The 13934-nt window shown below is 48.0% G+C and overlaps 1 protein-coding gene across 1 annotated transcript; it reads right to left on the bottom strand.

Moving 5' to 3' along the window:
• Positions 1–4057: 4057 nt before the first annotated feature.
• LOC129546888 (major allergen I polypeptide chain 1-like) lies at positions 4058–5554 on the bottom strand. The gene is made up of 3 exons (XM_055412290.2): positions 5494–5554; positions 5167–5357; positions 4058–4204 (listed from the first exon to the last, which is right to left on the bottom strand). The coding sequence occupies exons 1-3, from the start codon at positions 5552–5554 to the stop codon at positions 4175–4177; spliced, it is 282 nt and encodes a 93-aa protein (XP_055268265.1). The 3' UTR covers positions 4058–4174.
• Between the last annotated feature and the right edge of the window lie 8380 nt (positions 5555–13934).

Here is a 13934-nt window from a genome sequence, read left to right as displayed (position 1 = left end):
TTTGGCAGGCAGATTCTTTACTGCTGAGCCACCAGGGAAGCCCCTAGCTTACATCTGTGCCATTCAAATTACTTACCTTTTGAATACAGCCACTTTTGAACCATGAAATCCTCCAAGGTCCCTGATCTTACCATTACATCATGCTGCCTCTCTAGTTTGTTTCTTGAAGGATACAGGTGTTCTATGAATAAAAAAGGTGGGGAAGAGGGTTAGAGATTTCAGTGATTCCACATAGAAATTTCACACTAATAGCCTCTTTTCAGCTCTGCAACTTTATTTACTGTTATCCACTACACTGCCCAGTGCCTCTGAAGCACAAAGTTCTTTGAAATTAAAGAAAAACTGGCTCTGTCTGATTTGTTAGATACAGCTTTCTCTGCCTGCACTCACCATGTCTTTCTCTGCTTTCTGTTCTCTGAAGATGTGTTATATTTAGTCATTTGATGAAAACCTCATATTGTTCTCTTTGTCTTAGTAGACTTATACTTTTAAATTCTTACTTTTATATTTAAAATTATACTTTTAAATTCCTAATACTGTCTTTTTCAGTGTTTTGAAAGGAAACAGGAACTAGATATTTATTTTTCACATTTTTTCCAAGTTGAAGCGTTAAGTCAGTGTGCAGGTAGAATGTTTTGTAAGCCTGTATTGCATACCACAATATGTGTGGTATGCTTTGTACCATATTGTACCATTGTGCAAAGTTTCCCTGGACATTTAACCAGTGAGAAGTTTGCCTTGATTTATTATTCCTGGCCTATCCTCAGGATCTCTCTTAGTTTGGGGCTTCCTTGGCTTTTCTCTCATTTTTTCCCCTGGACAACTAGACCAGAATGATTCAGGTATCTCTCTGATTTATTATTATTCCTTCCATGCCTCTCTTGAAACAGTGCAGAATGGGTTAGCCCCTTACGGATTGGGCGTGGAAGATGCTCCTGAGTCTGGGCCATCCCTGTGTGTCTTCTCAGAGCTGCCTTTGTGGTAGAAGCAGTGATGATTTGAATCTGGGCTTGTCCTGCTATCATCAGCAGGACCTCTTCACCTGACTGTGATGTGTTGCCCAGGCCAGTTTCTGTGCCCCTGCTGCCCAAATACATGGGGCTATGTGCATCTCTTTAGTTTTAGGCTTTAGTTTAGGCTTTACAAGTGGGGCCCATTTGTCTAGCCAAGTAGTCAATTTGCAGTTAGCTCAGTAATCTGGGAATGGACATGATGCATCCATGTGTGTGTTTTCTGTGGTGTCCTCCACAGTGGAATTGTGTTTCTGTCAACTCTTTCCTGTGCTGAGCACCCCTCAGGATCTGCTGAGCTGTCTGCCTTCCTCAGGTACCCTCTTGGGACACATAGAACATCTGACCCTTCCAGATGTGAACCCCTTCAGATGCCTGGATTTCAAGCCCTGGCTGGATATCCTGTGTTCTGAGTCCATGAGCATGGCCAGCCTGAGGATGAGGGTAGATATGTCATAGCTTTAGAAGAGTAGTCGATGTTATACAATATTTTTAAAAAGGAATTGAATATAAACTTCCAGGTTAGATGGTAACAGTGAAACAGTGCATTTATCCACGCAGCTCTTCATTGCATTCATGTCCTCTACTATTGCTTGATTTTGGGCTTTTCTTTGTTGGGGGCTTGTCTCAGTCCTGTTATTTCTATCCTGGCACCCAGAGCTTGCTCCCATCTCTCTCTGACTTTCTGGCTCCCAGGACTTGATCAGTGGGGCAATGTGTGCTTCTGCCTGGATTCCCACATGGATTCCTGTGGGTGGGATAGGGGTGCACCCTCAAAACACCTTGTCAGGACAGTTTGAGAATATCTCAGTGCAAGGTCTGTAGAGAAATACATGGACAAAGAGCATCTCCCTCCCTGACCCAGGTTCCTGTTCTCTGTGTAGGGTGGTGATACCTCTGAAGTGTCAACTATTGTATCCCTCTGCTTTCCTCCTGCTGCCTTCACTGAACATCCTCCTCTTGAATTCTTGTCCTTCCTGATCAGGCAGATGGACATAGGACACTAGAAGACTTTGTGTTCCCAACAAAGGAGACCCATACACAGGAACTTGGGGGCAGGTAGGTAATTAGGAAGGTGATATCAGGTGCTTAAGTGACGAACTAAGGACAGTGAACACCAAAGTGAGAAAGGCCAAGGAAGTGGGCAGGTTGGGGCCCAAGGCCACTGGGTGCCTTGAGAGAGAGTGTGCAACTCACCTCTGAGGAGACCCACCAGCAGTCAAGGAAGCTGGGGTCTGTAGTGTCTGAGGGTTGCCCTGTGGCCATGAATCCCCACACTTTCCACTGAGCCTACTGGTGGTTCAGCAAGCTCCCAGGTGCTGGAGAAATCCACCAAGCAGGTAGGGGAGATGCAGATGTTTGAGGAGGGGAGTGTCTGCAGTGGGGGATTATCCCACAGCTGCTGGTGAACTCAGGTTAGCCTAGGTGGAGGCGAGGTGGGGCTTCTGTGATCTCAGAGGGAGATCATGTGAGAATCAGAAATCAAAAGCTACAGATTTTTGACAGTTACCTTCCCACCCATCTGAGGACTGGGATATCAGACAGAAAAGGATTTGGGAGAAATCAGATGCTGCCTTTTCTACTAACCCCAGATTAGATAAGGGTGCTGTGGATCAGAGGAAGGCAGGGAGAGGGGAGGGGGCAGGTGGACAGTATGGAAGTGTCTCCGCAGCAGCCTCAGGGAATTATCTGCAGCTGAGCACAAGCCAAGAGATGGATCGTGTCTGTCCCAGGAGGACCAACTGCCCCTCACTTGTATTCGCCACATCCTTGTATGGGTCCCTGTCAAACCTGTACACTCACTGCAGAGCAAGCTATGTCTTTATCCAAGACATTGTAAGATGCACTCAACTCATCTGGGTGGTAATTGTCCTTTCAGAAGGCCTGGAGCTTTTAGGTCAGTTGGTTGGGGGTGGGGTGGCATACACATCCTGGGTCAGATGAGGAGAAGGGTCCCTGCCCCAGGACCTGCTCACACCCTCTCAACTCACCTTAGCTCCCACAGAGGCAGGTCTCCATCTTAGAAGAGCTGGGGTGGAGTGGTGGGCAGAGACAAGAGCCTGGTGTCACTCTGGGAAAGGAGCCCTCCCCTGTGTTGCCCAGGGTCCCCTCCACAGGGAGAAGCAGCTGCTCTGGATCACCTTGGGGACCTGTCCTAAGCGTCCTCACCATGAGGACCTCAGAGATTCCCCGTCCTAGATCCAGCCCTGTGGAGTAAGCCCAGCAGACTCTTTTCTGGAGGGGAGCTATTGGATGGGAAGGAGCTCTTAGAGATGGGGTGGGGTCAGGTGAAAAAGAATCAGACAGGGTGAGCATGGGGCCCAGTTTGTGGGCAGGAAGCAGAGAAACAGGAGGAGCAAGAAACCCCAGGCCCCTGGACGTCCACTCTGAGTGTGAGACCCAATTCAGTGTGTTTATGTGGAAGCAGCTGAGTCCACAACTGGTGGGTTAGATTTAGGATAAACTGAGGCCCAGGGAGTGGTGGAGTTCAGCATGTGACTCTTGACCCTTTGTTCTTGCTCTCCTGTCAGGTGCTTAGGACAGGGCTCTTTCTCACCCATTATTTTACTTTGATCTCACTCCAGCCTTGGAGAATGGGGTTAGTTTGATTTTGTTAATGGGAACCAGAGGCCCAAAGAAGGGCTGGAATATGTGCACAGTCAGAGGGTGAGTTAGCTGAGCTTGTCTCTCCAGGGTGGATGGGTGGGGGAAGCTGTGTCTTTTTTAGCAGATGCTTTACCCACTCTGAGCTTCAGATTTTCCCTTTAAGATGATCATGATTACTCCTACACCTCAAGGTTCCTGGGAGGCCTAAATTTGGTGGATGATGCTCATGACCTGGGTCCTGGTGACAGAAGTGATCAGACACTCTGACTGATATAATGATCACCAACCCTACCCTCATGTACTGAATTTGTGGAGAAGCATCTGACAGCACTGAAATCCAGCTGCAGTGGTAAGGCACATTGGTGGTCTCCACTGTGGTGACGTCCTCCCTACCCCCACATCCAAAGCCCAATATCCAGTGAGTAAGCACTCTCTTGTAAATTGCAAGGCTTTTTATTGCTGGAATCTTTTAATAGACACCTGGATGTGGCAGGTTGCTGACATGACTTAGGGATCAGGCAAGAGGCTTCCTTGGGTTCCTGGCAGGGACGGTTCCATCAACAAAGAGAACTTGAGTATATTTTATTCTGTAAGAGAAGGTGCAGAAACCTGGTGAGGCCTCGGGTGGACATGACAGTTAACTGCACTGAACTCAGGGGAGGGGCCTGGCGGCTTGTTTGGCCTCTGGATGTGAGCAAGTAAGGGTAGATACATCCCAGTGAGGCTTCCTCCAATGGAACAGAGGTTGTGGGGTCTCCCTGCAGGGCTGAGGGCAGTCTTCTGTGATAGAAAGGGGGACATTGCTGAGGACCATCTGGCAGGGCTCTGGAGTGACTCCTGGACGTCTTCAGCGGTGAGTTGATCCCAGTCTGCTTCTTTCCTCTGGCCCTTGGAGACTTAGAGCTGAAATAGCTGCTTGTCCCACCACCTCTAGGACAGCAGAGAAAGGATTCACTCTGATCCTCGACTCTGGGCAAACCAGGCCTGGGGAGGGCAGGAGGGCAGCTTTTGGAAGCAGCTCCTCTGAGGGCATGTGTGGCATAATGGCCCTTTGGCATTCAGGGAACAAAGACAAATATGGGGTTTAGGTGAGATGGGGTAGGGAGTTGAAGCACCTGATGTTTGGGAAAGGAAGGACTCAATGGGAATGGACTGCAGCAGATTCAGTTTTCTGTGCTGGAGAGGCTGGAGTCAGGGAGGCCAGCGCTGAGGACCTAACTCCAAAGGCGGGTGGTGTCATAGAGTCAGGAGGGCCTGGAGGGTCCCAGGCCTGTGACCAGGCAGAGCTGAGCAGTCATTGCTAGCTCAAGAACTCCAGGCTGGATTAAGTCTTCCTGCAGGATCCTTTCCCACACTGTGGGTGTTGGCCACTTCCTCTCATTTATGAGGTTCTTTCTGCTACCAGGTCCCCAGGGAAGCACCAGGGTGGAGAGGAAATGATCTTCCCCACTTCCCAGTGCCCTGAGCAGACCCCTGACACATCCCTCTCCACCCCCGCCAACCTCCCGCCATAGGCCCCACAGGCACATTCACAGACACCCTGACCCACCAGAGCACTGAGAGCATTCTGCTTATCCTCCGCTGTCAACTTCTCATCAACACAGTTCTTCAGGGTATCAGCAGTTTCCAGTACATTAGGATTTTGGTTATACTTTTCAACTTGTTCAATATAGGCCTCATGGCTTCCCGATATGAACAGGTCAACAGTGTCCCTCAAGGCTGGGCAGATGTCATCACACTCTGAAACAGAAAGATAAGGGGACACTCCCTGAAAGACACCTAGCAGAACACACTGTTCCCTTCCCTTTCTGACATGCTCAGTGCTGCCCTGGAAAGGTGTCAGAACCCTTGGGGAGCCCAGGTCGCAGCCACTCACTTCCACCCGCGATGAGGAGCAAGGCAGCGCAGAGCAGCAGGAGAGCTCCAGGCCGCGTCATGGTGCCAGTGGTAGGTGCTCCCTACTCACTGGGTCCTTTTATACCTGTGCTTGTCCTCACTCCCAGGGGTCCTGTGTCACATGCTTCCTTTTTTGAGGAGATTCTGCCAGGCCACAGCCTGGAGCTGCCTGGGACTGCATAGGATGAGCTGTGTGTGTTGGCAAGATGCTAGTCCTTGAGTCCACAGAGGGCACTGGCTCAGCCTCCTCCCTGCTGGAGGGCTCTGTGGGAGGGGCAGCTGACTCAGGAAGCTTAGCAACTGAAAATCCCCAGGTTGACCAAAAAGCGCAAAAGTGCTCCCAGATCAGGCCTCCTGAATAATGGCCAGTGACAGATTTTCAGAACAACTATGACCTTGAAGAGAGGCAGGTGTGGACCTTATGAGTCCTCACGAAGCTCAGTGCTTAGCAAATGGTCTCACAGGGAGTAAATTCCAGGCAAAGCCCTGAGCACCTGGTCAGGCTCTCTGGTGGTTCCCGCCCTGCTGCTATCACTGTGTCCTTGATCTTGTCAGTGGCCTTTGTTGGGCCACTTCCCTGAAGTATCTGGAACCTGGAAAGCTCTTCTATGTGCTGGCCCAGAAATTTCTAGTTTTCTCTTGATCAGTCCTGCCAACTGGTGACTTTGATAGAACATCATTCTATACAGGATTATTCTTTACAACGTCTTTTTTTTTTTTTTAATTTAACTTTTTCTTAGTGGATTAACTGTTTTATGGTAGTTTCAGGTGGACAACAAAGAGATTCACCCATATATATAGACACATGTATCTATTCTTTCCCAAACTGCCCTCCCATCCAGGCTGCTGCATAACATTGAGCAAAGTTCCTTGTGCTGTACAATTGGTCCTTACTGATAATCCATTTTAAATATAGCATTGTGAACCTGTCCATGCTGCAATTCCTAATTATCACTTCCCCTCATCCTTACTCCAGGCATCCATAAGTTCATTCTCTGTCAATCTGTTTCTGTTTTGTAAATTAGTTCATCTGTATCGTGTCTTTTTAGATTCCTCATATAAAAGATATTGTAAGATATTTCTGCTTCTTAGTCTCACATTCTTCACTTAGAATGACAGTCTTCAGGTACATCCATTTTCTGCAACTCTTTCTACTCTTGAGTGTCTCTGTACTGTTCCTCCCATCTCCTCTCCAGAGCTTCCACTTGAGGAAAAGCCAGGCCCCTTCTAGGCCACAATCTCTGGGCCAGTTGCACAACCAGCCCCGCACTGCTGCTGCCTCTGTGAACTTATCCCTGCCTTTCTCTCCTCCCTCAGTGCCTCCTGTCTGCTTCTTGACTTGACCAAGTGTGCTCCTGCAGCAGGGGCTCTGCACGTGGAGTCCTCCCAGCCTGGAAGGCTCTTCCTCCAGTGGCTGCATGATTCATTCCCTCATCCTCAGTTGTCTTCAGGTATCACAGGGCAGATTTCCCCAGACTCTTGAGCCCACCTATCAAAGTGTCCTGCCTCCATTCTCCCCCCAAGGCCCTCTGTCTTCTCCCCCTGCTTCATCTTTGCCCACAGTGCCTCTTCCCGTGGGGTCACTGTCTTTCACTCCGTCTTAGGTGATGAAGAGCTGCAGGAGAGCGAGAGCTTGCTGTGTGCTGCTGCATCCCAGGACTAGGAGAGGGCCCAGCATTTGGTAGATGTTGCTCGATGTTTGTTAGAATAATGGCAGGAATTCTTGAGTTGATAAGCAAGAATATCTAATTCTACTTACTCTAGATGCCTTTATGAATATTGCCTGGAAATAATTACACATGTTAAAGGTTTAAAATGTTTGATAAGTCATAATCAAGTAGTTTTTTGCTGGAGGCATCTGACTGGCCTTTGCCCGAGTCACCTGTGGTGAATTAAGGTTTCCTGATTTCCTGATCTGAATTTGGGACACAAAGGTGTGACCACACTCAGAACCCTATGCCAAATAGGATTCACATCCGGTAACTGCTCTTGGCAAAGAGGCACCAAGTACTGTGTTGCAGTGTCAGCTGACTTCCGTGCATCCTCTCCTTGTCATGGCTCCTGCTGCCAGGGGACCATTCCTCCGAAGGTCACCCCACAAGCGGCTCAGTTGGCTGCAGATGTGCCTCAGAGGTTCCTGGGCAGGAAGGTGAACACCACAAGAACCAGGCTGCATATGCTGGCTCTTTGTGGTGGCAGAACTTCCATGTTGTGGGACCCCTGCTCATGGATCCTGTGCCTTCTGTCCTTCAGAAGATACTGCCCCCAGTGCCCTCCCCAACTCTGTGAGGAGAGGAGCCAGGGCCTGGAGTGCTAAGTAACACAGGTGGCTGCTATGGATCCAGCCCAGTGCCCTTCCGAAGGTGCCACAGGATCCTCTGAGGCATCTCCAGATCATGGGGACATTTGATGACATCAGGGTGAAGAGCTGGTCAGGGTCAATAGAGGAATGCCACTGATATGGCCCTTTACTTGTGCAAGTTTTTTTTAAATTAATTTTTAATTTGAGAACTTTTTATTTATTGAAAAGTTGCTAATATTTCTCAAAACTGAGAAACAACATTAGAAAATTACTACTAACTAACCTCATACTTTATTTGGATTTCACCTGGTTGTCCATTAATGTCTCCTGCATTTAGGGATACAGTGCACAACCTATACTCATCGCATTCATTGTCACGTGTCCCCGGTGTCCTCTGCTCTGTGCATTACTCATTCTCTCCTAGTCTGTCATGGCCTTGACAGTCGTGAGAAGGATTGGCCAGGAATGGTAGGAGGCCTCCAAGCTGAGTTTGTCTGCTGCTGTTCTCATAATGTCCCGTGGGGTTCAGACTTTGTGGTTTGAGGAAGACACCACACAGGTGAAGTGCCTTTCCTGTCACCTCACATCAGGGTACACATGACAGCTGTGTGTCTTACTAGTGGGAATATCAGCCTTGACTAGTTGATTAATATTGTGTTTGTGCTGTTTCTGCACTGTTTTTCCCCTTCCCCTCCTGTTTCCTTTGGAGGTGAGTTAATAAGTCTAGCCCACACTTGAGGGGGCAGAACAGTTAAGTTTGCCTCCTAGAGGGGATAATCTACCTGTGATGTTCAGGATGTTTCTGTATGGAATTTTTGTCTCCTCTCTCACATTTATTTAGTTTCATTTATTTCAGTTTATTAATGGTTTCAGTGTGCTAGGTCTTGGTTGCGACTTGTGGATTTTTTCTTTGCAGAGCGCAGGCTTTCTAGTTGCAGTGGGATTCTTCAAGTTGCCCCAGGGCACGTGGAATCTTAGTTCCCCAACCAGGGATTGAACCAGCTTCCATTGCACAGGAGGACATCTAGGGAAATCCCTATTTATTTATTTAATAATTTCTTCATATCTGTTGAACTCACAGGTATTACTTTATACTTTGGGTTAGTGTCTAATACTCTTATTTATTTGTCTGTCAAACTGTTTCCAGTTTTGCCATTGGGAGCTTCTCAGACTTCCTTCAAGAGTTTTCAAGGTCAATCTCGTTTTGTTTGTACCAACAAACTGCTTTCCTAGCCTGGAAGGTTGAGTTTTTCTCTTGAGAGTTTTCACATGTGGAGTTCTACCTCTGGTGGACCCAGCAGTCTGGACCTTAGAGCTCCCATCCCGTGTGTCCTGTAGGGCTGTGAACCTCATAGAGTCGCAGATACGGGAGACAAACCGCACAACCCCACAGCTGCTCACTGATGTTTCTGGATAGATTGCAGTCCAAACACCTCTTGAGACCAGGTTCACAGATGGAAGAGGGTGGGACAGCCAGGAGAAGGGGCAAAGCTGGAGCCACTAAGGGTCTAGAATGTGCCAGGACTTGCTCTCTTAACGCCCAGAGGAAAACTGGTGGAGTTATCCAATATTACAGAATTATTAGTGCCTGGGAAAACCCACATGTCTTCAGGTTATGAGTGCCCAGGTTGGAATGATTTGGAGCCCAAGGCTACTGTCTACCAGTACTCGGCCCAGTGTAGAGACTGCAGCTGTTAAGATATTTGGTGGCTGCAGGAAGGCCCAGCTCCTCATTCTTACCTCCAGGACTTGGGGGGAAAAGGAAGGATTCTGGATGACCTTTTTTCTACCCGAAAGTGGTGTAGACATGTCCTTGACCCGCCTGTGATTCCATCTGCTCAGTTTGGGAGAGTGCTGCCCCTGGGAACCAGGATGGGCTGGGGGAAGGATGACCAGGAAAACTGGTGATGGTTGGGGCTGAGACATCAAGGCACTTGGCTCCAAATGGAGTCACTTAGAAATGTCAGCTCCACTTGATCTTTGGCAAAGGCGCTACCACATCTTCTCCAGGAGCTCTGCTCTCAGTGTAGGAAGGGCTTCCACCGTAAACACCCCAAGGGCTTAGGGAGCCACCTGTGCCAGGAGCCTTGCCACAGGCCCCTTCCTCCTGGGAGAGGCAAGGGCTGGGCTCAGGGAGCTAGTTGTTTATAAAGTGACAGAAACCCTACCCTGAGCAGAGTACTCCAGCCACCGCCACCATGAAGGGAACACTGCTTGTGCTGGTCTTGCTGGTGACCAGAGAGCTGACCTTTGAGACGTGTGAGGGTAGGAAGGAGGGTCCAGATGGTCCTCCTGATCCTTGCCCAGTTCTGTCTCACTGCATCCTTCCCAGTCCTGTCCAAGCCACTTCTAGGGGCAGATTCTGAGGGCAGCTGTCTGATCAGTGCCCAGGAATCCTGCACAAACTTCTTGAGGCTTTCAGTCTTTGAATGGAGGGGGTGGTGTGGAGTTGGAAGGATCATTAGCTGTGAACACCCTGGGGGATAGTTTGTTGGGTGTAGTGGTGCTCACTGGAAGGGTGGAAGCCAGCTGATATGCCTGGGAATGGTGGTCAAGGGCAGAGGAGTCTCCAGACCTCACCCCTTTTGCTGCTCCCTCTGCTGGGAGTGCCTCATAGGGAAGGTTTTCTGTCTGGGATGTAAGCAGTCCTGGGTGAGGGTGGGTCTGGAAGCTTTGGGAGGTGAGTCTGGAAGCTTTGGATGTGTGTGTTCCTATCAAGTGGTGAGAAACAGGAACCTCCTACTCTGGTTATTCTTTTGATGAGGTGTTTTCTGTCTGTGCCTTCAGCTGAAGCCTGCCCTATGTTTAGTGCAGCGTTTACCTCAATGGCCCTTGGAAGCAAAACATTGTTGAACTCAACGCTCAGTTTGGTCGACGCTACTGATGCAGAAAATGAAGCTATAGGAAGAATCCAGGATTGCTTCAATGAGGCGGGATTTGATGACAAACTGTTGAATATAAAAAGCATGGTAATTTACTCCCCTCACCCCTACCCTGCCCTGCCCACTAACACGCATAGTGCAGTATGCCACATGGTAATAGATCATGAAGTCATAGGATATGTGGCAGACAAGAGCTATAAACAAAGAAGCACATAAACCTTTGCTCTACCCTGCAGCGGCTGTAATGTGCAAGCACAGTCCACCTGCATGTCCAGCCTCTTCTGCTACCAAATATACCTGTGTTATGCCAGTCAGCTAGCACAGAATAGGGGACTGGCATCAGTGCAGTAGGTCAAATATGTTAAATTATGTTTTTTTTCCCTCAGTGTGAGGAGCTAGCATTGGAGGAGTAGAGCTTTATTCTTGGCAGGAAAGGAAGCATTCAGCTCCCACACCTGAAGGAGTAATATCAGCCTCCTTTCAGGAATATTGTAAAGGAGCCTCTACCTTAAGAGTCTCTTTCCAGGATGAGATTCTCTACGTTTGCAAGGTTTATGACTTATCGCCACTTCACTTCATCTTTTTCCCACTCTGATGGCCATTGCTCTGGCTCAGAACCCCACTTCCACTGACATGGTCTCCGTGCCCACAGGCCTGACTTTCCACTGTGGTATTTTCATGCCTGAAACTGCTGAGGAGTCTTCTAGGTCTTTGTGGCTGCTCACCTGAGCTAGCAATGTATCTCCTGAAGTATTCTTTTTTTTCCCTCTTTGTTCTTTTCATAAGTATTGGAGATTTTAAATAGTCTGTCTCAGCATATTTTCCTCAAGTTGTTGATTTTTTTAAATGAGAGGTTTTCCAGGAACAGAGTTTCATGCCCTAATATGAGCACACAGGGCACATGGGGTTGTTTACAACGCCTGCATGCACGGTCCGTCCACCCAGCATACCTGACAGAAGAGGATCATGTGCAGGATCCTCCAGTGCTAGCTCCAGACTCCAGCACCTTGCTCCTCCGCAGGACCAGCCCCTGCTGTGCCCTGCTGACCCTTGTCATCTCCTCCCCTCCCTGGCATGGCTGGTGGCTCTGTCTCCCTCCTGACACCTGTGCCTGGGCTGTTAGGGAGCCATCCTCCCTCTGGTGCCTGCTGGCAGCCCCCTCTCCAGTGGTGGGTCTGTGGGCAGAGGTTCGTGCTGGGGATGGGGCTGAATCCCTGAGGGTAAGGCATGAGGTGATCCTGGGGAGACAGGATAGCCCAGCTGTGGGCTCAGGTCCTGTCTTTCCTCCTTCTCCTCCCTCCTAGATTTCCGTCATCTTGAGTGAGGATTGCAGCGACTATGTATTGTCCTCGGTGGTGGATACTGTTTTAGGATTAATTCTCAGTGTGACATCTTTGGTGAGATAATCTTTGCCAGGGATGCCTGGTCGGCACTTGATCTACCTGCCTTATTCTCCTTCTCAACTAAAGCTGGAATACAGACACCTGTTTCACATAATATGGTCTGTGTCAGGCTGACTCTAATAAAATAACTGCAGCTTTGCTCAGTGTGCCCAGTGTTGGTGTGCTGTGGGAACGATGTGAGGCAGGAGACCTTGGGAGATGGTGAGGAGAAGTGACACATGTGGTCACTGAGAGCATGGGGACCAGGGTCAGACAGAATGAGGATAAACCTGGGACTGTGGACAAGTTTGTTGTAACTTTCTCAAGTCATTCTGTCATCTGCTAAACTTGGATTGTGTGTCAAGATTAAGCAGAGTAACATGCATATTACTCCTGACTTCCAGTTAGGGTTAAATGAGTGTACTGTTTTTAACATTTGAGGGATAAAGTGTTGTCTGTGGGCACTGTTAGCATGTCTCCCATTCTGGCCTTTAGCACAGTGACACATCCTCTAGTCCTTTTAATGTTTTTCTGGTTATTGATGGGTGACTCAGGACATGTCTTAAGCAGGCCTGTCACTGATCCTCTCTTTCTCCCAGTGGCATTTGCCATTTTTTTTTTTTGCTTCTTAGGTGGATGTCTTCTGAGGATCCTGACATTTCATTGGGCACACTAAGTACTGCTGCTGTTTGTGGTCCTACCATGGGGGCCAGGACCCCCATGAAGTCTTAGAACAGGAAGATGGGAGTGGATGGAAGAAGCTTCCCCAGTGGGAATGTTGTTACTGTGGAAACAGCTCATGCTATGAAGTGTGAATTGCAGGATGTGCCACATGGGCACATGTCCTGAACCCTCTAGCCTACTTTTAAAAGCATGAATGGGTAGTTGTATTACCAGTAGGAGACTTGTGAGGCTACATGGAAAGCACTAGGTTTTATCTGTTTCCTGTCAGTCTGTAGTCAGACTGTAGTCAGCGTGACCCACATGAAGAGTGGCATAAGTGGTAAAATCATTCTACCTTGTAGCCAGGCAGGCATAAGGTCACATTGGGATCTGCTAGACTTCATATTAAGTGTTCAAGTTATACTAAAGAGGTCTAAACTTTTGTTGAAAAGTACAAAATAAAATTTGAACAGATTAAGGGCTAAATCATATTCTTGTATGAGATTTATTGACATTGTATAAATATTAACTATTCCCAAATCCATGTAAATTAATTTTTGTTGTAATGTAGATTGACTTAAATTTACCCCCACCCCCACCCCAAACTACTTTCTTGACGTCAGTGAAGGAATTAGAGCAAAACAGGAACTTTAAGGAGGATTTGTTCTCACTAGGTATTGCAACAGAAATGTATATCTCCATAAACAGTCTAGTTTTAATGGAGGAATAGATACCTGCTCTTGGTAACAGAAAAGACATAGATAGAGTCAAAGGTAGTTTAAGATATAATAACAGTTTTATTGAATCATGAAGAAAAAATGGATATTTTAAAAAATGGCAAATGAGAAAAGTGCTCAAACATTAAAATAAACTAGATGGGTTTGCCAAACCTTTTCCTGTGGATTTATGTGGAATGATTATTAGGGCTTCCTTGGTAGCTCAGCTCTTAAAGAATCCACCTACAATGCAGGAGACCCTGGTTCAATTCCTGGGTCAGGAAGATCCCCTGGAGAAGGGATAGGCTACCCACTCCATTATTCTTGGGCTTCCCTGGTGGCTTGGTCAGTAAAGAATCTGTCTGCAAAGCGAGAGACCTGGGTTTGATCCCTGGGTTGGAAAGATCCACTCCAGTGTCCTTGTGTCAGGCGAGTGTATGTTTCTTGGTTCTTGTCTTGTCACAACAATGATTTGG

Source organism: Moschus berezovskii, chromosome 22 (assembly GCF_049115385.1).
Source record: "Moschus berezovskii isolate FMDL1 chromosome 22, NW_MosBer_1.0, whole genome shotgun sequence".
Taxonomy (NCBI): domain Eukaryota; kingdom Metazoa; phylum Chordata; class Mammalia; order Artiodactyla; family Moschidae; genus Moschus; species Moschus berezovskii.
Note: the sequence above shows the minus strand (reverse complement) of the source record. Positions and strands in the feature narration are given on the sequence as shown.

Bases quoted from the DNA above. Each gene is read 5' to 3' on its own strand.
- LOC129546888 (XM_055412290.2), bottom strand. From the start codon at position 5,554: ATGACGCGGCCTGGAGCTCTCCTGCTGCTCTGCGCTGCCTTGCTCCTC. The intron at 5,358-5,493 runs GTGAGTGGCTGC...TTTCTGTTTCAG, and splicing joins GCTCCTCATCGCGGGTGGAA to AGTGTGATGACATCTGCCCA. The intron at 4,205-5,166 runs GTGGGTCAGGGT...CTTCTCTTACAG, and splicing joins AGAATGCTCTCAGTGCTCTG to AATAAAATATACTCAAGTTC.